General features: G+C 69.2%; 3 protein-coding genes across 28 annotated transcripts; 1 reads left to right on the top strand and 2 right to left on the bottom strand.

The window, feature by feature from the left end:
• Positions 1–531: 531 nt before the first annotated feature.
• Positions 532–4537, bottom strand: INPP1 (inositol polyphosphate-1-phosphatase). 22 transcript variants are annotated; one of them, XR_013924248.1, is made up of 8 exons: positions 4472–4537; positions 2756–2967; positions 2594–2654; positions 2311–2511; positions 1989–2163; positions 1140–1886; positions 893–917; positions 595–861 (listed from the first exon to the last, which is right to left on the bottom strand). XR_013924248.1 is itself a non-coding variant. In XM_080368198.1 (7 exons), exons 2-6 carry the CDS (start codon positions 2957–2959, stop codon positions 1394–1396), a joined length of 1134 nt encoding a protein of 377 aa, XP_080224324.1. In that variant the 5' UTR covers positions 2960–2967; positions 4472–4537; the 3' UTR covers positions 590–1299; positions 1364–1393. The 22 variants fall into 22 exon arrangements, 9 of the variants coding, with proteins under 9 accessions (XP_080224317.1, XP_080224324.1, XP_080224325.1 ...); XR_013924238.1 differs by having other exon boundaries at positions 554–623; positions 747–1886; XM_080368198.1 differs by having other exon boundaries at positions 590–1299; positions 1364–1886.
• Positions 4538–6034: 1497 nt separating this feature from the next.
• Positions 6035–18147, top strand: GDF11 (growth differentiation factor 11). Of its 2 annotated transcripts, XR_013924336.1 has the most exons (4): positions 6035–6986; positions 13798–14171; positions 16609–17871; positions 17936–18147. XR_013924336.1 is itself a non-coding variant. In XM_080368708.1 (3 exons), the coding sequence occupies exons 1-3, from the start codon at positions 6641–6643 to the stop codon at positions 16987–16989; spliced, it is 1101 nt and encodes a 366-aa protein (XP_080224834.1). In that variant the 5' UTR covers positions 6035–6640; the 3' UTR covers positions 16990–18147. The 2 variants fall into 2 exon arrangements, 1 of the variants encoding a protein (XP_080224834.1); XM_080368708.1 differs by having other exon boundaries at positions 16609–18147.
• Positions 7220–9132, bottom strand: LOC308055108 (uncharacterized protein; the record flags this gene model as incomplete). 4 transcript variants are annotated; one of them, XM_080368705.1, is made up of 3 exons in its annotated part: positions 7228–7773; positions 8202–8764; positions 8810–9132. In XM_080368705.1, 3 exons carry the CDS (start codon positions 9130–9132, stop codon positions 7505–7507), a joined length of 1155 nt encoding a protein of 384 aa, XP_080224831.1. In that variant the 3' UTR covers positions 7228–7504. The 4 variants fall into 4 exon arrangements, with proteins under 4 accessions (XP_080224833.1, XP_080224830.1, XP_080224832.1 ...); XM_080368707.1 differs by having other exon boundaries at positions 7220–7773; positions 8202–9049; XM_080368704.1 differs by having other exon boundaries at positions 7220–8764; positions 8810–9049.
• Positions 18148–25245: the final 7098 nt, after the last annotated feature.

The raw sequence follows: 25245 nt of genomic DNA, 5'->3' as shown, positions 1-25245 counted from the left end.
CCCTGTATCCCCTCCCCCGGTACCGCCTCCCCCCGTACCACCTCCCCCGGTACCTCCCCCCCCCCCCCCCCCCGGTGCCCCCCCCCGGTGCCGGTCCCGGCTCGCGCAGCACAGACACGCGGCTGCCGGGGGCGCTTTAATGGTGCCGGAGGGGGGGGACGTGGGGCGGGGGCGTCAGGGTGGGGGTGTTGGGAGCGGGGGGTCGGGGGTCGGCTGCGCTGTGTCAGGGGATCGCGGGGACCGGGCACCCCGGGACCCTGCACCCCGGGACCCTGCACCCCAGGGGACCCCACACCCCAGACCCCGCAGCCTGGGACCACCCTGCATCCCAGGGGACCCCGCACCCCGCACCTGGGACCCCACACTCAGGGACCCCAGACCCCATAAATCAGGAACCCAGCACCCCAAGACCCTGCACCCTGGGACCCTGCACCCCACAGTCCGCACCCCAGGGCCCCCCACACCCCGGGACCCCACACTCTGGGCCCCCGCACCCTGGGACCCCGCACCCTGGGACCCCACACCCTGGGACCCCACACCCCGGGACCCCACACTCTGGGCCCCCGCACCCTGGGCCCCCACACTCAGGGGCCCCGGACCCCCAGGACCCCACACTCAGGGACCTGGCACCCTGGGACCCTGCCCCCCATGGGACCCCACATCCTGAGACCCCCCAGCCTGGGACCCTGAAACCCAGGGGACCCCACATCCCGGGACCCCGTACCTGGGACCCCACACTCAGGGACCCCGCACCCCGAGACCCTGCACCCCACAGTCTGCACCCCAGGGGACCCCACACTCAGGGACCCTGCATGTGGGGACCCTGCACCCCACAGTCCGCACTCCAGGGCACCCTGCACCCTGGGGGTCCCAACCACCCCTTACCCTGCACCATGGGGTCCCGGCCACCCTATAACCTGTCCTCCAGGGGTCCCAACCACCCTATAACCTGCACCCTGGGGTCCCAGCTGCCCCTTACCCTGCACCCCGGGGGTCCCAGCCACCCTATAACCTGTCCTCCAGGGGTCCCAACCACCCTATAACCTGCACCCTGGGGTCCCAACCATCCCTTACCCTGCACCCCGGGGGTCCCAGCCACCCTATAACCTTCACCCCTGGGGTCCCAACCACCCTATAACCTGCACCCTGGGGGTCCCAACCATCCCTTACCCTGCACCCCGGGGGTCCCAGCCACCCTATAACCTTCACCCCTGGGGTCCCAACCACCCTATAACCTGCACCCTGGGGGTCCCAACCATCCCTTACCCTGCACCCCGGGGGTCCCAGCCACCCTATAACCTTCACCCCTGGGGTCCTGGCCACCCCATGCCCTGCACCCTGGGGGTCCCAGCCACCCTATAACCTGCACCCTGGGGTCCCAACCACCGTGGGCTCAGAGCCCCGGCACGGTGGCCAGCGTGGCCAGCACAGCCTCCAGGTGCTGGGGGTGCACGTAGGCCACGAGGCCACCCCGGTTCGCCCAGCGCTCGGCCCCCACCGCCCCCTCCACCGGGCGGTTATAGACCAACTGGGGCAGGGGGCCGGTGTCCCCCTGCCGCCGTGCTTGCAGGGCCCCCGCCAGGGCCACCATGCCCCCCCCCAGGGCCCGCAGGATGGCGTGGGGGGCGCAGGCATCCCAGGCGAAGGTGCTGCCCTTGGAGAGCACGTAGGCGTCCGCCAGCCCCAGGATGACGCAGAGCATCTTGTAGCCGGCGCCGGCGGCGAAGCGCAGGTGACCGTCACAGAGGGGTCCCAAGGCCACCTGCACTGTCCCCCCCTCCGCCCGGCTCAGCACCACGCAGGGCCTGGGGCGCAGCGGCGGGGGGCTCAGCGAGCAGAACCGTGTGTCCCCGTAGGCGACGCCCCAGTGGTACCTCCCCTGCCACCTGCGGGGAGGGGGGACACACACTGAGCGTGGACCCCAGCACCGGGTCCCCATGGCGCTGGGGGTCAGGATGCGGCCACGGTGGTCCCTGCCGTGCCAGTACCTGCCGGTCTGGGGGTCTCGGCGGTAGAAGGGCTCGTTGATGACGCCCAGCACCGGGCAGCCCGTGCGGCGGTCGTAGGCACCGATGAGCACCAGTGCCGAGCACAGCCCCGCCGGGGCGATGCCATCGACCGCTGCCACGTCCTCGCGCCCACCGATGTACTCGTTGGTGGAGTCTGTGGGTGCAGCCCAATTCACCGGGGCTCAGCCATGGGGGGGGGTCTTGGGGGTCCCCAACCCACCCAGGAGGTCCCCAACCCACCCGAAGGGTCCCCAACCCACCCGGGGGGTCGCCAACCCACCCTCTCCCCGCACCCCCTCACCGATGGGGTCTATCCAGATGGCCAGGTCCTGGGGGGGGATGCTGAGCGCCACGCCGGCCAGTTCCGCGTCCTCCAGCACCACGTCCCGGTGCACGGCCACCGCCAGCAGCTCGGCGGCCGCCTGCTCGGGCTCCAGCACCGAGAGCAGCAGGGCCGCCGTGTCCCCCGGCGTGGCGCAGACCCGCACCGCCACCGTCTCCCCTGCCGGCACCCCAGCCTCAGCTGCAGCCCCCGCTGGGGGAGCAGGATGGGGTCCCCAGCTCTGCTGCTCCCCCAGACTCACCCTGCCCATTCCTGAACTCGTTGGACTCCTCGCCATGGATGTGACCCTGCAGTTGGGGGAACTGGGAGGGGGATGGGGGGTGCCAGGGTGGCTCAGCCATGGCACGGCGGGATGCGGGGACCCCCTGGGGACCCCCTCCCCCCCCCCGAGCTGGATCCCTACCTCCTTCCCCAGGTCGTGCTTGATGACCTCCTGGATGAGGACGTCTGCCAGCGTCTTGAAATCCTGCAGGAACCTCCTGTTCCTGTCGACCCCCGTCTTCTCGGCCACCAGCAGCTGGAAGAGGGGGTCCTCCCGCCGGCACAGCCGCGCGATGTGCGCCGCCTTCTCCGAGGCACCCACCAGGGCCTGCAGCAGCCCCGCCATGGCCGGGGCTGGGGGGCCACGGCACTCAGGGGGGGGCCACAGCCACCCCCTGGCTGCCAGCGTGGCCCCCCAGCCCCAGCCACAAGCGCCCTGCCCCTAATTGCTGGGTGCAGGCTGGGCGCGGGGCCGCATCCTGCCCGGTGCTGGCCTCAGGGTGGGAACGCGGCTAAAATTATCCTGCCCGGCTGGCAGAGGCCACAGCCCGGAGGTGGGGACATGGACATGGGGATGTGGGGGCACAAGGACATGGATGTGGGGACATGGACAGAGGGACATGGGGATGGGGGGACATGGGGATGTGGGGACACAAGTACGTGGACGTGGGGACACGGACACAGGGACATGGGGATGGGGGGACATGGGGATGGGGGGACACAAGTACGTGGACGTGGGGACATGGACACAGGGACATGGGGATGGGGGGACATGGGGATGTGGGGACACAAGGACGTGGATGTGGGGACATGGACAGAGGGACATGGGGATGGGGGGACATGGGGATGTGGGGACACAATTACGTGGACGTGGGGACATGGGGACATGGACACAGGGACATGGGGATGGGGGGACATGGGGATGTGGGGACACAAGGACGTGGACGTGGGGACATGGGGACATGGACACAGGAACGTGGGGATATGGGGATGTGGATGTGGGGACATGGACGTGGGGACACAAGGACATGGGGGTGTGGATGTGGAGATGCAGGGACATGGACATGGGGACACGGGGATGTGGGGACATGGGGACGTGGGGACGTGGATGTGGGGACACAGGGACATGGACATGGGGACATGGGGACGTGGATGTGGGGACACAGGGACATGGGGACATGGGGACGTGGATGTGGGGACATGGGGATGTGGATGTGGGGATAGAGGGACATGGATGTAGGGACACGGGGACATGGGGAAGCAGTGACATGGACATGGGGACATGGGGACACGGGGATGTGGGGATGGGGACATGGGGATGGGGGCACATGGGAATGTGGATGTGGGGACACAGGGACATGGGGATGTGGGGATACAGGGATGTGGACATGGGGACATGGATGTGGGGACACGGGGACGTGGATGTGGGGATAGAGGGACATGGATGTGGGGACACGGGGACATGAGGACGTGGGGATGTGGACGTGGGGTCACGGGTGTGGGGACATGGGGACACGGGGGTGGGACGCAGGGACGCGGATGTGTGGACGTGGCCACGGGGCCACAGGGCCGCGGGGGTGGGGGATGGGGGCCGGGACACGTGGGGACACGGCGACAGCGACAGGGCCAGGGGGCGGCGGGGCTGTGCCCAGCCGAGGGTCCCTGCGGGGTCCCGGGGGGGGGGGGGGCTGTCCCGACCGTGGCCCCCCCAGAGCATCACCCCCCCGCGCGCGGGCCCTGCCCTCCCAGCCCCTCCCCCGGCGGAAGGACACCCCCCCGCCCCCCCTCCCCCCGCGGAGGGACCCCTGCAGGGCCCACGGGGGGTCCCGGGCCCGCCCGCCCCCGCCGCTGCCGTTACCGGGGCCGGGGCCGCTGGCAGCTCCCGCGGGGCGGGCCTAGGGGCGGGGCCTGACCTGGGGGCGGGGCCTGGGGGCGCGTCACGGCGCCTCCTTAACCCCCTCGGTCCCGCAACCCCGCCAGCGGCGGCACCGGGCGGGGGGCACCGGGGGACACCCCCTCCACCACCACCCCCGGGCGTGGGGGAGGGGCAAAACGGGGACAACGACCCGCTCCGAGCGCCGCCTCCCGCCGCTGGCCCGCGCGGCCTCCGGGGCCGGTGACACCGGCGGTGTCGTGGTCACGGGGAACCCCCCGCACCGGGACCCTCCGCGGCGGAGGGAAAGGGCGGGGGGGGGGTGGGGGGTGACACACACACACGGACCACCCCACACCCCGGACCCCCGGTGCTGCGGTGCCGCCCCGCGCCGCGCGGTGTCGCCCTGGTCCCGGCGCTGCGCTTCGCTCCGGTGGCACCGGCGCCGGTGTGCACGCGCCCGCTCCGGAGCGGCGCCCCCTGGCGGGATGCGCCTGCGCCACCCTACCCCCCCTCACCGGGGGTACCGGCACCGCTCCTTACCCCCTCTGTCCCCCCCCACACCCACCGGGACCTCCCCCATCACCTCCCCGGGATCTGGCGGCACCGCAGCCCGGAGGTGCCCCCCCCCCGGCCGCCCCCCCCGGTGCAGCCCCGGTGCCACCGGCGCGACCGCGCTCCCGCTTGCCCTCTCCATGGTTCTGATGGGGTCGGCACCGGGAGGCGGGGGGGGGGGGGGCGGGATGGAGCGGAGGGGGGGCCTGGGTCGACTCCGGGGGCGGTTGAGGACACGGGGCGGGAGGGGGGTCGGTGAGGAGCGGGGCGGGGGGGACGGGGGAGCGGGTGAAGGAGACGGACCGGGAGGGCATGGGGAGCGGGGGGGGAGGGGGGCGAGGCGCCCCGGGAGAGGATGGGGGTGGGGGGTGACAAGGCGGCCCCCCGGTAGGGGATGGGGGTGGATGAGGATGGGGATGGGGGGGTCACGGAGGCGCCCCGGGAGGGGATGGGGATCGGAGCGGGGGAGGGAGGAGGTGCCCCGGGAGGTGATGGGGTGGGGGGTGTGACACGAAGGCGCCCCGGGAGGGGATGGGGATGGGGACGGGGGGTGACACGGAGGCTCCCCCGGGAGGTCCCGGGAGGGGATGGGGATAAGGGGCGGGTGACACGGCGGCGCCCTGGGAGGGGATGGAGGGGGGGTGACACGGAGGTGCCCCGGGAGGGGATGGGGATCGGAGCGTTGGGGGGGGGAGGTGCCCCTGGAGGGGATGGGGATGGGGGGGTGACACGGCGGCGCCCCGGGAGGGGATGGGTATGGTGATGGGGTGGGGGGAGGCGTCCCGGGAGGGGATCGAGTGTATGTGTGGGGCTGACACGGCGGCGCCCCGGGAGGGGATGGGGATCGGGGGGGGAGGTGCCCCGGGAGGGGATGGGATCGGGGGGGGGGAGGTGCCCCGGGAGGGATGGGGATGGGGAGGGGGGTGACACGGCGGCGCCCCGGGAGGGGATGGGGATCGGGGGTGGTGGTGCCCCGGGAGGGGATGGGGGGGGTGACACGGCGGCGCCCCGGGAGGGGATGGGGATGGGGGGGGGAGGTGCCACGGGAGGGGATGGGGGGGTGACACGGGAGGCGGCGGGGCACGGTGGCAGCGGGACGCGCATCCCCGGTGCCGGGGGGCGGCGCGGCGGGACCCAACTCCCGGCAAGTGCGGCGGGGCCGGGCGGGGGGCGGGCTGGGGAGGGGCGGGGGGGGGTCGCAGCCCACCGGGCAGCCCGCGGCGGCGGCGGGGCCGTTCCCGGTGCTCGGGGGGCCGGCGGCGGCTGGTGACAAGCCCCTGCCAGAACCTCTTTTGTGCGCCCGCAGCCAATCAAGGCCGCTGACGACACACTTCTCTTGGGGTATAAAACCCGGGGGCCGCCGCTGCCGCCGCTTTTTTTCTCACCCCCCCCCCCCCTCCACCCCCCCCGGTCCCTCACCGCCCCCCGCTTCCCCGCCCCCGCCACCGTTACCGCCTTCCCCCCGTTCCGCGCCCCTTGCGCGTTGCGGTGGAAGCGGGGCGGGGGGGCGGCCCGGCGTAGGGGACCCCCGTTTTTTTTTTTTTTCCTCCGTTTTTTTTTTTTTTTTTTTTTTCCTCCCCTTTTTTTTCCCCCCCCGGGATGGCTCCGGTTTGGCTGTGTTTCTTCGCTTTGCTGGGGGCGGCGGGGGGGGGGGAAACGCAACCCCCCGCCTCGGAAGCCGCCTGCCCCGTGTGCCTCTGGCGGCGGCACAGCAAGGAGCTGCGGCTGGAGAGCATCAAGTCGCAGATCCTGAGCAAGCTGCGGCTGAAGGAAGCCCCCAACATCACCCGGGAGGTGGTGGAGCAGCTGCTGCCCAAGGCCCCGCCGCTCCAGCAGCTCCTGGACCTCCACGACTTCCAGGGGGACTCGCTGCAGCACGACGAGTACCTGGAGGAGGACGAGTATCACGCCACCACCGAGACCGTCATCAGCATGGCCCAGGAAAGTCAGTGCCGCCTTTGTTCCGCCCCGCCGCCGCTGCAAAACTTCGCCCAAAGGCGACCCCCCCCACCCCCCACCCCCCCACCCCCACCCCACCCCCAGCCCTCCCTTCTCAACCCCCGCGGCCCCCCCGGCCTGCCTCACCCCGCGCACCCCGCTCCCCGGTACCGCCTGACCCCCCCCACCGGGGACCGGCCCGTGGTCGTCCCCCGTCCCCCCCCCCTTCATCTCCCGGAGGCCCCCACCCACCCCCGGGATGCGTCCGCCTCACCGAGGCACCGGGACATGGGATGGCCCGGGATGGAGCAGTGGGAACTGGGAATGACCCCTGGGTGCTGGGTGCTGGGTGCTGGGAGCTGGCACTGAGTGCTGGGTGCTGGGAGCCAGCACTGGGACCAGTGAGTAAGTGGGACTGTGTGCTGGGAGCTGACACTGAGTGCTGGGAGCCGGCATTGGGACCAGTGAGCAAGTGGGACTGGGTGCTGGGAGCTGGGACTGGGTGCTGGGAGCTGGCACTGAGCGCTAGGAGCTGGGACTGGGTGCTGGGAGCCAGCACTGGGACCAGTGAGTAAGTGGGACTGTGTGCTGGGAGCTGACACTGAGTGCTGGGAGCCGGCATTGGGACCAGTGAGCAAGTGGGACTGGGTGCTGGGAGCTGGGACTGGGTGCTGGGAGCTGGCACTGAGCACTAGGAGCTGGGACTAGGTGCTGGGAGCCAGCACTGGGACCAGTGAGTAAGTGGGACTGTGTGCTGGGAGCTGGGACTGGGTGCTGGGAGCTGGCACTGAGCGCTAGGAGCTGGGACTGGGTGCTGGGAGCCAGCACTGGGACCAGTGAGTAAGTGGGACTGTGTGCTGGGAGCTGACACTGAGTGCTGGGAGCCGGCATTGGGACCAGTGAGCAAGTGGGACTGGGCACTGGTAGTAGGGATCAGGACCCGGCACTGGCACCAGCCTAAGAACCAGCGCTGGTGCTGGGTACTGGGACCCAGCACCGGCACTGGCACTGGGATGTGGCACTGGCACCGGGAGCCAGCACTGGCACTGGGACGGGGCACTGGGATGGGGCAGCAGGAACTGGGAATGGCTTCTGGGTGCTGGGAGCTGGGACTGTGTGTTGGGAGCTGGCACTGAGAGCTGGGAGCTGGCACTGGGTGCTGGGAGTCAGCACTGGGACCAGTGAGTAAGTGGGACTGGGTGCTGGGAGCTGGCACTGGGACCAGTGGGTAAGTGGGACTGGGCACTGGTAGTAGGGACCAGGACCTGGCACTGGCACCAGCCCAAGCACCGATGCTGGTACTGGGTACTGGGACCTGGCTGGTACTGGGACCTGGCCAGCACTGGCACTGGGATGTGGCACCGGCCCTGGGAGCCAACACTGGGTGCTGGGACAGGGCACTGGGAACTGGGAATGGCCCCTGGGTGCTGGGAGCTGGGACTGTGTGCTGGGAGCTGGCACTGGGACCAGTGAGTAAGTGGGACTGGGCACTGGTAGCAGATATCAGGACCCGGCACTGGCACCAGCCTGAGAACTGACACTGGTGCTGGGTACTGGGATCCGGCTGGCACTGGCGCTGGGGTGTGGCACTGGCACTGGGATGGGGCAGCGGGAACTGGGAATGGCCAATGGGTGCTGGGTGCTGGGAGCTGGGACTGTGTGTTGGGAGCTGGCACTGGGACCAGTGAGTAAGTGGGAGGGGGCACTGGTAGTAGGGACCAGGACCCGGCACTGGCACCAGCCCGAGCACCGACGGTGGTGCTGGGTACTGGGACCCAGCCGGCACTGGGATGCAGCACCAGCACTGCGAGCCAGCACTGGCACTGGGACGGGGCACTGGGACGGGGCAGCAGGAACTGGGAATGGCCTCTGTGTGCTGGGAGCTGGGACTGTGTGCTGGGAGCTGGCACTGGGACCAGTGAGTAAGTGGGACTGGGCACTGGTAGTAGGACCAAGACCCAGCACTGGCACCAGCCCGAGCACCAATGCTGGTGCTGGGTACTGGGACCTGGCCGGTACTGGGATGCAGCACCATCACTGGGAGCCAGCACTAGCACTGGGACACAGCACCGGCACTGGGACCCAGCACCGGCACTGGGACATGGCACTGGGACCCAGCACTGGCACTGGGTACTGGGACCTGGCACTTGCATTGGGACTCAGCCCCAGCACTGGGACCAGACTGGGGCGCAGGGCAGACAGCGCGGTGACCTCTGGGTCCCCAGGGCCCCAGCAGGCAGCGGGTGCCAGTGCTCGGCCGCGGCACATGGCAGGGTGACAGCGGGGTGACGACGGGGTGACAGCGGGATGATGGTGGGGTGATGGGCAGGGTGACAGGGAAGGGTGACAGCAGGGTGACGGTGGGGTGATGGGCAGGGTGATGGCGGGGTGACGGCAGGGTGACAGTGAGGTGATGGTAGGGTGACAGGGCAGGGTGACGGCAGGGTGATAGCAGAGTGACAGCAGGGTGACGGGGCAGGGTGACAGGGTAGTTTGAGGTCAAGGTGACAGCAGGATGACAGTGGGGTGACGGGCAGAGTGACAGCAGGGTGATGGCGGGGTGATGGGCAGGGTGACAGCAGGGTGACGGTCAGGGTGACAGCAGGGTGACGGTGGGGTGACAGCAGGGTGACAGGGCAGAGTGACAGCAGGGTGACAGAAGAGTGATGGGCAGAGTGACAGCAGGGTGACAGGCGGGTGACAGCAGGGTGAGAGCAGGGTGAGAGCAGGGTGACGGGCAAGGTGATGGCAGGGTGACAGCGGGGTGATGGTGGAGCGACGGGCAGGGTGACAGCAGGGTGATGATGGGGTGATGGGCAGGGTGACTGGGCAGAGTGACAGCAGGGTGACGGCAGGGTGACAGGGCAGGGTGATGGGCAGGGTGACAGTGGGGTGATGGTGGGGTGATGGCAGGGTGACAGTGGGGTGACGGGTAGGGTGATGGCGAGGTGACGGCAGGGTGACAGCAGGGTGACAGTGGGGTAATGGGCAGGGTGACAGTAGGGTGATGGGGTGACGGCAGGGTGACAGGGCAGGGTGATGGCAGGGTGATGGCGGGGTGACAGCAGGGTGATGGTGGGGTGATAGCAGGGTGATAGCAGGGTGACAGGGCAGGGTGACAGCAGGGTGACAGCAGGGTGACAGCAGGGTGACAACAGGTTGACAGCAGGGTGACGGCAGGGTGACGGCGGGGTGACAGCACGGTGATGGCAGGGTGACAGCGGGGTGACAGCGGGGTGACAGCAGGGTGACGGCAGGGTGACGGCAGGGTGACAGGGCAGGGTGACAGGGCAGGGTGACAGCAGGGTGATGGCAGGGTGACAGTGGGGCGTGCTGGGGACAGGCAGGCGGGGGGGGGACACACAGGGGTCCCCGGGGCTTTGCTGCGCCGTGCCATGGCTGCAGCCGGGGGTCCAGGGCGGCCGCCCCCCGCCCCCCCCGTGCCTCAGTTTCCCCCGGTGCCAGCGCCCTGCCCAGCCCTGGCTCCACCTGCTGCGGGGCCGGGACCCCCGGGGCGGGGGGGGGGGGCGGGCTGCGGGACCCCCGGTGGAGCGGGGCCGGGGGGGCCGGGTGCGAAGGGGGAGCGGAAGGGAGGGAAGTGTCAGGCGCTGCCCCCCCCCCCCCCCGCAGCCCCCCGCCGAATTTCCTTCCCAGGCATTAATAGACTCGGGCGGCTTTGAAATTTTATTACCCATAAAATTGACAACACGCTGGGGGTTTCCTCCCTGCGCCGCCTTAACGCAGCCCCCCGCCCCCCCCCCCCCCCCCCATTTCACAGCTCGGGGGGGGCCCCCCCCAAATAAATACCAGGGGGCTGCCCCTCCTCCCGGCCAGGACCCCCCCGAGCCGGGGTCCTCCAGCCCCAGCCCCCCCAACCAGATGCCCCCGGGGGTCCCGCCTGCCCCAGCTGCGGCCGCTCCGTTATTATTATGATTTTTTTTCCTCCCCCCCCCCCCCGCCCTGCACCCCCCCCCACCCCCCGTGGCAATTGTGTGGGGTTTTATGGTTCCTGAACAGAAGGAAGGAAAGGGCTTTATAGGCAGCAAAGCCATAAAGCTCTCGGGTTCACCCCGGCCACCCCCCCCCCCCAGTTAATCCCACACCCGCACCCCCCAGCCCCCCCCCCCCCCCCCCCCCCGGGATTTTCTTTTAACTACCCCGGGATGGTTAATTGGGTCCTAAACCCATTTAGGGGCTCCCCATGACCTGTGGGGTGGAGGGGGCTTAGTGAAGGGCGATGGGGGGGGGCCGGTTTGGGGTGAGGGGCCCGGTGGGGGGGGCTGGGGGGGCCGCTTGGAGCTGCTCAAGGTCAGTGGGACACGGTGGGGACATCGCCGGCACATGGCACCTCTGGGTGTCGGGGGGTCCCCAAGGTGCTGGGATCTGGGGGTGGGTGGGTGGGGGTCTCCAGTCCCCTGCAGCAGGGGAGGGGTTAATGGGGCAGAGGTGGGAGCCCCAAATCCGGGCCCCGGTGGGAACAAAGAGCGGGGGGGGGTAGGGGTTGAGCCCGGGGGTGCCCCCCTCCCCGCACATACTCAGCTGTGACCGATGTCCCGGTAACCTTTATCCCCCGTTGCCACAGCGACGGGATGAGCATCCTGGCATCGCTGCAGCCCCGTGCCAGGAGCAGCCAGCGTGGCAGAGCCCCCCCCCGCTCTGACCCCCCCGCCCCAGCACCCCAGACCCCCCCTGTCACCCCGGGGGCCGCTGGCACCCGCTGCCCCCCAAGTCCTGGCCCGGAGGAGGGTCAGCGGTGCCCCTGGTGCCCCCAGTGCTGCGGCGAGGGGCTTCAGTGCCGCTTTGGGATCGCTCACCTGGAGCTCCTACAAACCCACCCCCCGTGGGGGGTCCGTGCTGCAGAGCCGCCCCCCCCGTGACCCCGGAGCAAACTGCCACCGTGGCCCCTAAAGCCACCGGGGCCACAGAGCCCCTCGAGGTGGCCACTGGCCCAGGCTGGGATGACACCCCCGGGGTGACGGGTGGCAAAGCCCCCTCTGAGGGGCTGGGGGGCACAACCTGCCCCCTGGTTTAAGACGGGGGGGGGCACCAAGCACCAGGGGGCTGCTGGGGAAGTGCAGGTTTAATGGGGGGCTTGTGCGCAGCAAATTGGTGAGAGGGGTCTGGGCGGTGGGCGCCTGCGCCCCCCCAGCCCCTGTCACTTTGGTTTATGTGTGGTGCAGCGGGGGGGCTGCCTGGCATCCCCGGGGCTGCGGCCGGTGTCGTGACCCCCATGTGTTCGGGGGGCCCCGCATGCAGCAAATGGCCCCGCTGCAGCTGGGTGCTATTAAACCTGACCGGTGCGTGGCAGGGGGAGGGGGCTGCGCTTTGGGGGGGGTGTGGGGGGGCGAAATTCCCAGCTCAATTTGACACAGATGTTTGGCCGAGCAGGGAGGGCTGGAGCAGGGCTGGGCTCTAGGGGTGCTGCCGTGGGGCTGGGGGACCCCTGGCTCGGAAGGGTGCTTGGGCTGGGGGTGGTCACCCCAGCAGGGTGGGTGTCCCTGGGTGGGGGTCGCTCACCTTTGCCATCCCTGGGGGCACCCCCGGGGTGCTGGGTGAGGCATGGGGGCTGCTTGGGGGGGGGGGGGGGGGCTGCCCTGAAAACAAATGTGGGGAGGGTGGGAGGTGATGGGGGGGTGGGAGATGATGGGGGGGTGGGAGATGGGAGGCTGGGAGGTGATGGGGGGGTGGGAGATGATGGGGGGGTGGGAGATGGGAGGCTGGGAGGTGATGGGGGGGTGGGAAATGGGAGGGTGGGAGGTGATGGGGGGGTGGGAGGTGATGGGGGGTGGGAGATGGGAGGGTGGGGGGTGATGGGGGGGTGGGAGATGGGTGACCTCCGCGATGCCCACCCGGCCGGACCCCCGGTGGGGAGCCCGGTGGTACCCAGCTCGGTGCCCCGGACCCTCCCGGGGGCTCTGCCGCATCCCCGGGGCTGCAGCACCGGGCACCTTCCCGGCTGCCCCGAGGGGACGTGGTGGGCACCGGCTGCACCACAGCACCTGCTGTGGGGCTGGAGCCCCCCACCCCGCTCAAGCCAGCCCCCCCCAGCCTGGGGCCGGTTCCCCGCCGCCCCCGCGGGGGATCACGCGTCCCGGTGCCGCGGGGTCAGGGGGCAGCCGGGGACCTTATTGCGGCCGGAGGGGCAGTGACCCCTCGGGTGGCCTCTGCCCTGCCCTTCACCTCCTAATGACCGAGGAGGAGCTCGCCCCCCACCCCGCATCCCACAAGGAGGATGCTCGCCCCCCACCCTGCATCCCACAAGGAGGATGCTCGCCCCTGACCCTGCATCCCACGAGGAGGAGCTCACCTCCCACCCCACATCCCACGAGGAGGATGCTCACCCCTGACCCTGTATCCCTGACCCCGCATCCCACTCTGGGACGAGCTTGCCCTCGACCCACAATCCCACAAGAAGGATGCTTGCCCCCCACCCCGCATCCCACGAGGAGGATGCTCGCCCCCCACCCTGCATCCCAGAGGAGGATGCTCACCCCCAACTCCACATCCCATGCCAGGAGGATGCTCACCCCTGACCCTGCATCCCTGACCCTGCATCCCACGAGGAGGATGCTCACCCCAACCCTGCATCCCAGAGGACGATTCTCACCCCCGACTCCACATCCCACGAGAAGGATGCTCACCCCCAACCCTGCATCCCATGAGGAGGATGCTCACCCCCGACCCCACATCCCACTCTGGGAGGAGCTCACCCTCAAACCTGCATCCCACAAGAAGGATGCTCGCCCCCCACCCCGCATCCCACGAGGAGGAGAGGGAGGGAACCCGGGGCCAGCCCTGACGCCTCCTTCCTCCCACAGCGGACCCGGTGGTGCAGATCGAGGGCAACCCCCATTGCTGCTTCTTCAACTTCAGCCCCAAGATCATGTTCACCAAGGTGGTGAAGGCGCAGCTGTGGGTGTACCTGCGGCCCGTGCAGCACACCTCCACCGTCTACCTGCAGATCCTCCGCCTGAAGCCGGTGACGGAGGAGGGCAGCCGCCACATCCGTATCCGATCGCTCAAGATCGACCTCAACTCCCGCCTGGGTCACTGGCAGAGCATCGACTTCAAGCACGTCCTGCAGAATTGGTTCAAGCAACCGCAGAACAACTGGGGCATCGAGATCAACGCCTTCGACCCCAACGGCAACGACCTGGCCGTCACCTCGCTGGGACCCGGCGCCGAAGGGCTGGTAGGTGGCAGCCCCCGGGGTGGCCGTGGGGCTCGGGATGCCCCCGCTGTGGTTGGTGGGGGTGGGTGCTGTGCGGAGCTCCGTGGGGTGTGACTGGGTACGGGGGTCCCAGTTGTCATCCCCCGGAGCTGGAGGGCAAAAGGGGGGGTGATGGGGAGGGGTACGGGGGGGTCACAGCTCTGTGGGGGCAGTCGCAGCTCCATGGGGACAGTGATGGCTCCAGGGAGGGACAGTGATGGCTCCATGGGGACAGTGGTGGCTCTGTGGGGCTGGCCACAGCTTTGTGGGGGCAGTCGCAGCTCCATGGGGACAGTGGTGGCTTCATGGGGACAGTGATGGCTCCAGGAGGGGGGCAGTGATGGCTCTTTGGGGACAGTGGTGGCTCCGTGGGGCTGGCCACAGCTTTGTGGGGGCAGTCACAGCTCCATGGGGACAGTGATGGCTCTGTGGGGCTGGTCACAGCTTTGTGGGGGCAGTCGCAGCTCCATGGGGACAGTGGTGGCTTCATGGGGACAGTGGTGGCTCTGTGGAGCTGGCCACAGCTTTGTGGGGGCAGTCACAGCTCCATGGGGACAGTGATGGCTCTATGGGGACAGTGGTGGCTTCATGGGGACAGTGATGGCTCTGTGGGGCTGGCCACAGCTTTGTGAGGACAGTCACAGTTCCAGGGGGGGGGGCAGTGATGGCTTCATGGGGACAGTGATGGCTCCATGGGGCTGGCCACAGCTTCACCTCTCTGATGAGCTGATGATGATTCCATGGGGCTGGTCACACCTCCATGGGGACAATGACACCCCCATGGGGCTGGTGACAGCTCTGTGGGGACAATGACAACTCTGTGGGGCCAGCTGTGGCTCTGTGGGGATGGTCAGAGCTCAGTGGGACCTCTGCCAGGAGCTGGTCACAGCTCTGTGGGGCTGGTGACACTTCCATGAGACTGGTGACAGCTCCATGGGCTGGTGACACCTCAGTAGGGCTGGTGGCAGCTCCATGGGCTGGTGACACCTCAGGGGACTGGTGGCAGGTCCGTGGGGCTGGTGACACCTTGATGTGGCTGGTGGAAACTCCATAGGGCTGGTGACACCTCACTGGGGCTGGTGACACCTTGCTAGAGCTGGTGGCAGCTCCGTGGGGCTGGTGACACCTCGATGGCACTGGTGACACCTCAGTGGGGCTGGTGGCAACTCTATGGGGCTGGTGACACCCTAATGAGGCTGGTGACACCTCAGTGGAGCTCGTGACATCTCAGTGGGGCTGGTGGCAGCTCAGTGGGACTGGTGGCAGATCCATGGGGCTGGTGGCAGCTCTGCTGAACCATGTGGGATGTGGGATGCTGGGACACTGGGATGCTGGGACACTGGGATGCTGGGACGCTGGGATGCTGGGACACTGTGACACTGGGACCATGTGATGCTGGGATGCTGTGACACTGGGATGCTGTGACACTGGGACGCTGGGACACTGGGACCCTAGGACACTGGGATGCTGGGACCATGTGATGCTGGAATGCTGGGACACTGGGACTGTGTGATGCTGGGATGCTGGGACACTGGGACCCTGTGACACTGGGATGCTGGGACACTGGGACACTGGGACCCTAGGACACTGGGACGCTGGGACCATGTGGTGCTGGGATGCTGGAACACTGGGACACTGGGACCCTAGGACACTGGGATGCTGGGACCATGTGATGCTGGGATGCTGGGACACTGGGACCGTGTGATGCTGGGATGCTGGGACGCTGGGACTATGTGATGCTGGGACACTGGGACGCTGGGACACTGGGACCCTAGGACACTGGGATGCTGGGACCATGTGATGCTGCAATGCTGAGACACTGGGACTGTGTGATGCTGGGATGCTGGGACACTGGGACCCCGTGACACTGGGATGCTGGGACACTGGGATGCTGGGACACTGGGACCCTAGGACCCTAGGACACTGGGACGCTGGGACCATGTGGTGCTGGGATGCTGGAACACTGGGACACTGGGACCCTAGGACACTGGGATGCTGGGACCATGTGATGCTGGGATGCTGGGACACTGGGACCGCGTGATGCTGGGACGCTGGGACTATGTGATGCTGTGACACTGGGATGCTGGGACACTGGGACGCTGGGACACTGGGACCCTAGGACACTGGGATGCTGGGACCATGTGATGCTGGGATGCTGGGACGCTGGGACCATGTGATGCTGGGATGCAGGGACGCTGAGACCCTGTGACACTGGGATGCTGGGACACTGGGACCCTGGGATGCTGGGACCTTGTGATGCTGGGACTATGTGATGCTGGGATGCTGGGACGCTGGGACCATGTGATGCTGGGACTATGTGATGCTGGGATGCTGGGACGCTGGGACCATGTGATGCTGGGATGCTGGGACGCCGGCTCAGCACCCGATCCTGACGCCCCCCCTTCCCCCTTCCCCCCAGCACCCTTTCATGGAGCTGCGGGTGCTGGAGAACAACAAGCGCTCGCGGCGCAACCTGGGGCTGGACTGCGACGAGCACTCGACCGAGTCGCGCTGCTGCCGCTACCCCCTCACCGTGGACTTCGAAGCCTTCGGCTGGGACTGGATCATCGCTCCCAAGAGGTACAAAGCCAACTACTGCTCGGGGCAGTGCGAGTACATGTTCATGCAGAAGTACCCCCACACCCACCTGGTGCAACAGGCCAACCCCCGGGGGTCGGCGGGGCCCTGCTGCACCCCCACCAAGATGTCCCCCATCAATATGCTTTACTTCAACGATAAACAACAAATCATCTACGGCAAGATCCCGGGAATGGTGGTTGACAGATGCGGATGCTCCTAGAGTGCTGCCCCTCCACCCTGCGCCCCTCCCCCCTCTCCACCTCTCTTTTTTTTGTGTTTTGTTTTTTCCCCCCCCCCATTATTTTTTTTTTTTGGGGGGGGTGATTTTGAAAAGACAAAGAACGAGCGTTGAGATCCCTTCGGATGGCGGGGAGGGGGGAGAAAGATGAAAACCCCGTGGAGAAACGCTGCACCAAACCCGCGCTTTGACATGCGTTGTGCAATAAAAGCACCCGGACGGAGAAGGGGAGGGGGCGGCCGGGACCCCCAGCGCCCGCCACACCCCCACGGTGGCACGGCATGGCACGGTGACACAGTGACACAGTGACACGGCTTTTCACTGCGTGGCTCTGCCGCACCAGCTCAACGGCAACCAGGAGAGGAGGCGGCCGAGCGGACCCCACGTGTCCCCACGGGGATGGGGGTGTCCCCACTCGCCCCATGGCCAAGGTGACATCCAAGGGCAGGTGGCCCCATCCCCCAACAGCCAACGGGCGCTTTGCCGGAGTGAAGATGGTGGGATGTGGCAGCGGGACCCCCGGGATGGGGGCTGCTGGGCCATGCCAGCACCGGCGGTGGCTCTGGCCCGGGAGGAAACCGTCTCCCTTCTTTAATTTATTTATTTATTAATCACCCTCCCGGCCGGCGCGGGAAGCCCCCCCGCCTGCCCCCCCCCCCCCAGTCCTTCCCTTCATGCCGCCAGCGCCATCCCGGTACCCACAACCATTGCCACGGTGGGGATGGCTTCAGCCCCCAGCACCCCGGGGACCGGCCGGTGGCCACCGGCACCGCCAGCATCCCGCGGCACCCCTGGCCATGGCTGGGGGGAGGGGACCGGAGCTGCCACCCAGCGCTTTGGATCCGGCCCCGGTGCTGCCGGTAGGTTGGCAACGCTCGCCCCGGTGCTGCCACCGGGATGGTGACCGTCACCCCGGTGCTGCCATCAGGATGGGACCCTCGCCCCGGTGCTGCCACTGGGATGGTGACTGTCACCCCGGTGCTGCTGGAAGGATGGTGACCCTCACCCCGGTGCTGCTGGCAGGATGGGACCCTCGCCCCGGTGCTGCTGGCAGGACGGTGACCCTAGCCCTGGTGCTGCCATCGGGATGGGACCCTCGCCTCGGTGCTGTCACTGGGATGGTGACCGTCACCCCGGTGCTGCTGGCAGGATGGTGACCTTCATCCCGGTGCTGCCATCGGGGTGAGACCCTCGCCCCGGTGATGCGGCCAGTTGATGCCCCTCGCCCCAGCACTCAGCGCAGCCAGTGGCCCGGGGGTCCCCGCCGGTGGGCGGGTGGGCGGCCAATGGCTCCGGGAGGCAGCACCGGGGCGAGGATCCGTGGGAGGCTCCGGCGGGGGCTGGGGAATTCCGGTGACTCAGCAGCTTTGCCCCCCACCCCCCCGCCCTCGGCCTCGGGATTATTTTCGCGTGAGAACGGGCCCGCGCCGGCCCCAGCCCCCCCCGGCCCCGCTCCCACCGGGTGATGCAACCGGGACCCGCCGGAGCCGGGGCTGGCGCCAGGCGGGGGTGGGGGCTCGGGGGGGCGGTTCGGGGAGGCCCCCCGGCCCCAGCACTTATCCCCCGGGTGCTGTCCCCAGCCCTTACCCGGCGGGGGGGGCGGCGGGGAGCCCCCGGTCCCGGCGCGTCCGCACCCCGCGTAGCACTTAGGGACGGCGCCGGGGGAGGGGCGGGGATGACGGGGGTGGGGGGGCCTGGGGGGGGAGGGAGAACCGGGGGGGGCGGGGGGACCGCGGTGTTTAGCACTTGTCCCCGGCTCCGCGGAGCCCAAAGCGCTTACAAGGACGAGGCAGCCCCGGGGGGAGTGTGGGGCGGTACCGGCGGTACCGGGCCCCCGACGGTACCGGGCCCCCGACGGTACCGAGCCCTCGGCGGCATCGGACCCCGGCGGTATCGGACCCCCGCGGTACCGGGCCCCCGACGGTACCGGTCCCTGCCCGCCCGCCCGGCGCCGAAGCACTTAGGGCCCCTCGCACCGGCCCCGGGGGGTCTCACACCGGCCCCGCCGCCCCCGCCCGGCCCGGGAGAGTGGGGGCCCCCCCGGGGCAGGAGCCCCCAGACACCCCCGGGCCGGTCCGGGGGCACAGCTCTGTCCCGTGCCCGCGGGTTGTTGCCGCCTGTCGCGACAGATCGGGTCCCACGATACGGCTGGACACCCCCGCCCCCCCCTCCAGCTGTTCAGTGCCTTTGGGGGGCACGTCTGGCACCGGGGGGGGGGCGGGGGGTGACGGGGGGGCCCCTCTGAGCCGGGGCCAACGCCTGGACCCCCCGCCCGGTGTCCCCGCCCGCCGGGCCGGGCCCACCGGATCCACGCGTGGAGAGATTTAACCGGGCCCCGTTTACCGGATCCCGAGGGGCTCCCCCGGCCCCGGCCCCATCCCCCCCGCCTCTCCCACCCCCCAACTCCCCAGTACCCCCCGGCCGCGGCGGGGGAAGCACCGTCCTGGCGCTGCCCACGCGGTCCCGGTCCCGATCCCGATCCCGATCCCGATCCCGATCCCGATCCCGGCAGAGCCGCCGGGAGGGGCTGGAAAGGTCGCGGGATCCTGCTCCAGAGCCAGGGGAGCCGCGCTGTGGCTGGGATCCACTGGGATCTGCCGGGGTCCGGCTGGCATCTGGTTGGGATCTGCCCGGGATCTGTCTGGGATCAGCCGGGATCCGGCTGGGACCTGGCCGGGATCTGCTGGGGATCTGGCTGGGGTCCGGCTGGGATCCAGCTGGAATCTGCTGGAACCTGGCTTGGATCTGGTTGGGGTCCTCTGAGATCCGGCTGGGATCCACTGTGATCCAGCTGGGGTCTGGGTGGGATTCGCTGGGATCCGGCTGGAGCCTGGCTGGGATCTGCAGTGATCCAGCTGGGGCCCGCTGGAGTCTGGCGCGATCAGGCTGGGATTCAGCTGGGATCGGCCGGGGTCTGGCTGGGATCCACCTGCCCCTCTTCGCCCCGACTGCAGCCCTGTTGGCGGATGGGGGGGGGGGCGGGGGTCGCGCTGGCTGGGGGGGGCCTGGCCAGGCGGGGGGGGCAGACGCGGCGAGTCCGAGCTGGGGCGGCCAGGACGTACCGGAGGGGGGGGGCTTCCCCCCCGGTTTTTTAAAGGGGGTGGTCGAGGCAGGTGGGACACCCCCCCAACCCCCCCATCCCCCCCCGGGCATCATCATCCCCACCCCCCCCCGGCCATCGTCCCCCTGCACCGGGGCAGCGGCTGAGGGGTCCAGCCCGGCGTGGGGGTCTCTCCCCTCGCCTACAGAGGGGGGTCCCGGAGCCCCCCGACCCTGCAGCCCCCCCCAGCCCAGGAGCCCCCGCAGGGCCCCGGCCTGGTACAGGCGGGTGGTGCTGGAGAAGGAAGAAGGACCGGGGCACCCCGGGCACTGGGACCAGTCAGCTCCGGGCACTGGGACCAGTCAGCCGCGGGCACAGGGACCACTCAGCCCCGGGCACTGGGAGCACTCAGCCGCGGGCACTGGGACCAGTCAGCTGTGGGCGCTGGGACCAGTCAGCCACGGGCACTGGGACCAGTCAGCTCCAGGCACTGGGACCAGTCAGCTGCAGGTACTGGGACCACTCAGCCCCGGGCACTGGGACCACTCAGCCGCGGGCACTGGGACCAGTCAGCTGCGGGCACTGGGACCAGTCAGCTGTGGGCGCTGGGACCACTCAGCCGCGGGCACTGGGACCAGTCAGCTGCGAGCACTGGGACCAGTGCCGCCCGCCACATGGTGACTTTTCTGTTGGTTTGTTCCTTGTTTGGTTCCTGGGTCCGTCGGGCCGGGGGGGCCGGGGGGGGCTCAGGGGGGGCCCCGAGGGGGGGCAGGGGCGCCTCTGCCAGGGCGGGGGGCTCAGGGGGGGCCCCGGGGGAGGGGGGGAGGGGACGCGGTGGGTCCAAATGTCACGACCAAAAGGCCACGGATGGTCGGGGGGGGGGGGATTTACTCGCGTGACCAAACACAGCACTTGAACAGCTAAACAAGAAAAAAAAATTAAAAAAAAAAATTAAAAAGAAATCATAATAATAAAAAATATTTAAAAAAAAGAAGCCAAGAGTTCAGCGCTGTCGGCTCCGTCCCGCGCCGGGGGTCGCGGCACCGTGGGTGGGGGTCCCATGGGCTGGTGGCACCGGGACCCCCAGCCCATACACCATCCATCCGTGCCCCCCCCCTCCACACTGGCCACGTCCCCTGGTGCTGTCGATGTGCCCCCCCGGATGGCAGGCCCCAGCACCAGTATCACCAGTGTCACCAGGATGGAGGTGGTTGTGGCACCGGAGCTGGTCGTGGGAATGGCGGCGGGGGGGATGCTGCGTGTTCCCTGTGACACACGTGGGGGGGGGGGGGGGGGGGGGAACAATTTACACTATGGAAGGTTCCAGCAGAGGTGAGGACGGGGTGGCCGTGGCCACGGGCCGGTGCCGCGGCATTAGCCATGAGCTGGTGCTGTCACGGTGGCCGTGGGCTGGTGCCGTGGCTGTGGCCGTTGGCCAGTGCCATGGCCATGGGCTGGTGCCGTGGCATCAGCCATGAGCTGGTGCTGTCACCATGGCCGTTGGCCAGTGCTGTGGCCATGGGCTGGTGCCATGGCCATGGGTTGGTGCTGTGGCCACGGGCCGGTGCCGCGGCATTAGCCATGAGCTGGTGCTGTCACCATGGCCGTTGGCCAGTGCCATGGCCACGGGTTGGTGCTGTGGCCACGGGCCGGTGCCGCGGCATTAGCCATGAGCTGGTGCTGTCACCATGGCCGTGGGCCGGTGCCGTGGCCATGGGGCAGTGCCATGGCCATGGGTTGGTGGTGTCTCCATGGGCCAGTGCCGTGGCCGTTGGCCAGTGCCATGGCCATGGGCTGGTGCCATGGCCATGGGTTGGTGCTGTGGCCACGGGCCGGTGCCGTGGCATTAGCCATGAGCTGGTGCTGTCACCATGGCCATGGGCTGGTGCCGTGGCATTGGCCATGGTTGGTGCTGTGGCCATGGGCCGGTGCCGTGGCATTAGCCATGAGCTGGTGCTGTCACCATGGCCATGGGCTGGTGCCGTGGCATTGGCCATGGTTGGTGCTGTGGCCGTGGGCCGGTGCCGTGGCGTTTGCCACTGGCCAGTGCCGTGGCCGTGGGCCCGCAGGGTGCGAGGACGGTGCCGCCTGTGCCGGCGTGGCTGCTCCCGCTGCCCCAGGAGATGCCGCGGTGCCACGATCCCCCCAGCCCCGGGGGTGAGGGGGGGCTCTGGCCCCACCGGCCTGGCGGGATGTGGGGGCTGGGGGGCTGCGGCACCCCCAGGGACAGGGATCGGTGGGGCTGGAGCCCCCCAGAGGAGCAGCCCCCTGGCCCGGGGTGTGCCCCTCCCCCACGCTCCCCATGGCACAGCCACCCCACCGTGGTGCACAGCCGAGCCCCCGACCCACGGGCAAACCAGACCCCCCCCAAAGCCGGGGTCACGGGGGGACACGGCACTGTGGCCTCGTTAGGGAGCTCCTTGGGGTACCCCCACCCCCCCCTCCCCCCACCCCACCCCTCCACCCCAGCACCCAGCAGCACCCACGGGGGGCGGTGACACGGGGGGGTCACACTCCTGGGTCCCCAGCAGGGGCAGGGGGTGCTGAGTGTGCCCCGGGGCTGTGCGGATCCCGTTGGTCAGTGACTCCCGCTCGGTCCCGGATCCCCCCGGCTGTTGTTTTGGGGGCTTTTTAGATTTTTTTGTACAATAAAAAATTTCTTTGGCCAAAAAGGGAAGAAAAACCCGGGAACTGCTGCCGCCTCCGCTCCCTGCCCCCTGCCTGCACTGGATCCCGGGGTGACACTGGATCCCAGGGTTGGCACCGGATCACAGGGTCAGCATTAGGCCCCAAGGTCAGTGCTGGATCCCGGGGTGACACTGGATCCCAGGGTTGGCACCGGATCACAGGGTCAGCATTAGGCCCCAAGGTCAGTGCTGGATCCTGGGGCTGGCACTGGATCCCAGGGTCAGCATCAGATCCCAGGGTTGGCACTGGATCCCAGGGTCAGCATGGGAACCCTGGGGTCAGCACCGGATCCTGGGGTCAGCACGGGATCCTGGGGTCAGCATGGGATCCTGGGGTCAGCATTGGATCCTGGGGTCAGCATGGGATCTTGGGGTCAGCATGGGATCCTGGGGTCAGCATGGGATCCTGGGGTCAGCACAGGATCCTGGGGTCAGCATTGCATCCTAGGGTCAACACTGGATCCTGGGGTCAGCATGGGATCCTGGGGTCAGCATTGGATCCTGGGGTCAGCATGGGATCCTGGGGTCAGCATTGGATCCTGGGGTCAGCATGGGATCCTGGGGTCAGCATGGGATCCTGGGGTCAGCACGGGATCCTGGGGTCAGCATGGGATCCTGGGGTCAGCATTGCATCCTAGGGTCAGCACTGGATCCTGGGGTCAGCATGGGATCCTGGGGTCAGCATTGGATCCTGGGGTCAGCATGGGATCCTGGGGTCAGCATTGGATCCTAGGGTCAGCACTGGATCCTGGGGTCAGCATGGGATCCTGGGGTCAGCACCAGATCCCAGGGTCAGCATTGGATCCCGGGATCAGCCATGCAGCCCTGCTCCAGAGCAGAGGAGGGGGAGGGGGCTGGGCTCACTGGCACACGCACCTGCTGATGCCAGGACAGCCCCCCTCCCCCCCTGCCCCCCCGCCCCCCCGCCCCCCCGCAGCCCCCCCTGTCCCAGAACCGACACCTGGAGAAGCCACCCAGGGACCCCCCCCAGATCCGCCCAGACCCACGGCAGAAGGGGGTCCCAGTCCCCACAGCAGGTGGGGGGGGGGCTGGGCCCCTGGGGAGGGGGGGTCGCCACTCTCAGCTCTTACCTCACCCCCCCGAGAGCCGCAGTGGGGCTGAGCAAACCAGGGGGGTGACCCCGCGGAGGGGGGGGACACACACGGGACAGGGAGGGGGCACCTGGGACAGGGAGGGGGCACCCGGGACAGGGGTGGGGGCACCTGGGACAGGGGTGGGGACACTCGGGACAGGGATAGGGGCACCCGGGACAGGGCTGGGGGCACCCGGGACAGGGATGGGGGCACCTGGGACAGGGGTGGGGACAGCTGGGACAGGGATGGGGGCACCTGGGACAGGGGTGGGGACAGCTGGGACATGGAGGGGGCACCTGGGACAGGGAGGGGGACATCTGGGACAGGGATGGGGGCACCCAGGACAGGGGTGGGGGCACCCAGGACATGGACGGGGACACCTGGGACAGGGGTGGGGGCACCTGGGACAAGGATGGGGGCACCTGGGACAAGGACAGAGGACCCAGGACAATGCCAAGGACACCTGGGACAAGGATGGAGCCAGCCAGGACAGTGCCAGGGACACCTGGGACAAGGACGGAGGACCCAGGACAGTGTTGGGGACACCTGGGACAATGCTGGGGGCACCCGGGACAAGGACGGAGGACCAGGGATAGTGTCAGGGACATGTGGGACAAAGAGGGAGGACCCGGGACAGGGACAGGGACACCCAGGACAGTGTTGGGGACACCCGGGCCAGTGCTGGGGACACCCCACATGGGACCACTGGCTGCGGGCGATGCGAGAGGTGCACCTTCCCCCCTCCCCCATCCACCCCCCCACCTCCCCCAGGGGTGGGGGGCACCTTCCTGGAGGCTCATTAGGGGCGGGGGTCTGCTGGGAATGTCGCCGTGGCCATGGGAGGGGACAGGGGTGGCCCGGGGGGGTGTCACTGGCCACGGGCCGGCCAGCAGTGGGACACAGTGGCCTGGGACAGGGGGGGCAGCACGGCCCCTGCTGGGGTCAGCTGGGTCCCAGCCCCCCATGGTGGCCCCACGGCCACCAGCTGCCCCCAGCCGAGGTCCCAGGCCCCCCCAGCAGCACCCCGAGCCCCCCCACAACTCCTGCTGCGGGTCCCATCGTGCTCCCCCAGCCCCCCAGCCCCATCTTGGCCAAGGGCCCCCCAGGGGGGCTGGGTGGGGGGCTCAGCCCTGGGGGACAAGGTGCCAAAAGCTGCTCTGGGGGGACGGTGCACTGTGCCGCCTCCTGCTTGGCTTCCCCATGGATCCAGCTCCCGGCGGGCTTCGGGACCCTCAGGCTCTTCCCCATGGATCCAGCTCCCAGGGGGCTTCGGGACCCTCAGAACCTTCCCCATGGATCCAGCTACTGGGGGGCTTCGGGACCCTCAGGCTCTTCCCCATGGATCCAGCTCCCGGGGGGCTTTGGGACCCTCAGGACGGACCCCTGGACAGGACCCTGATCCCACAGGGGGCTCCGC

This window comes from Falco punctatus, assembly GCF_963210335.1.
Source record: "Falco punctatus genome assembly, chromosome: 18".
In the NCBI taxonomy this organism is placed as follows: Eukaryota; Metazoa; Chordata; class Aves; order Falconiformes; family Falconidae; genus Falco; species Falco punctatus.
Note: the sequence above shows the minus strand (reverse complement) of the source record. Positions and strands in the feature narration are given on the sequence as shown.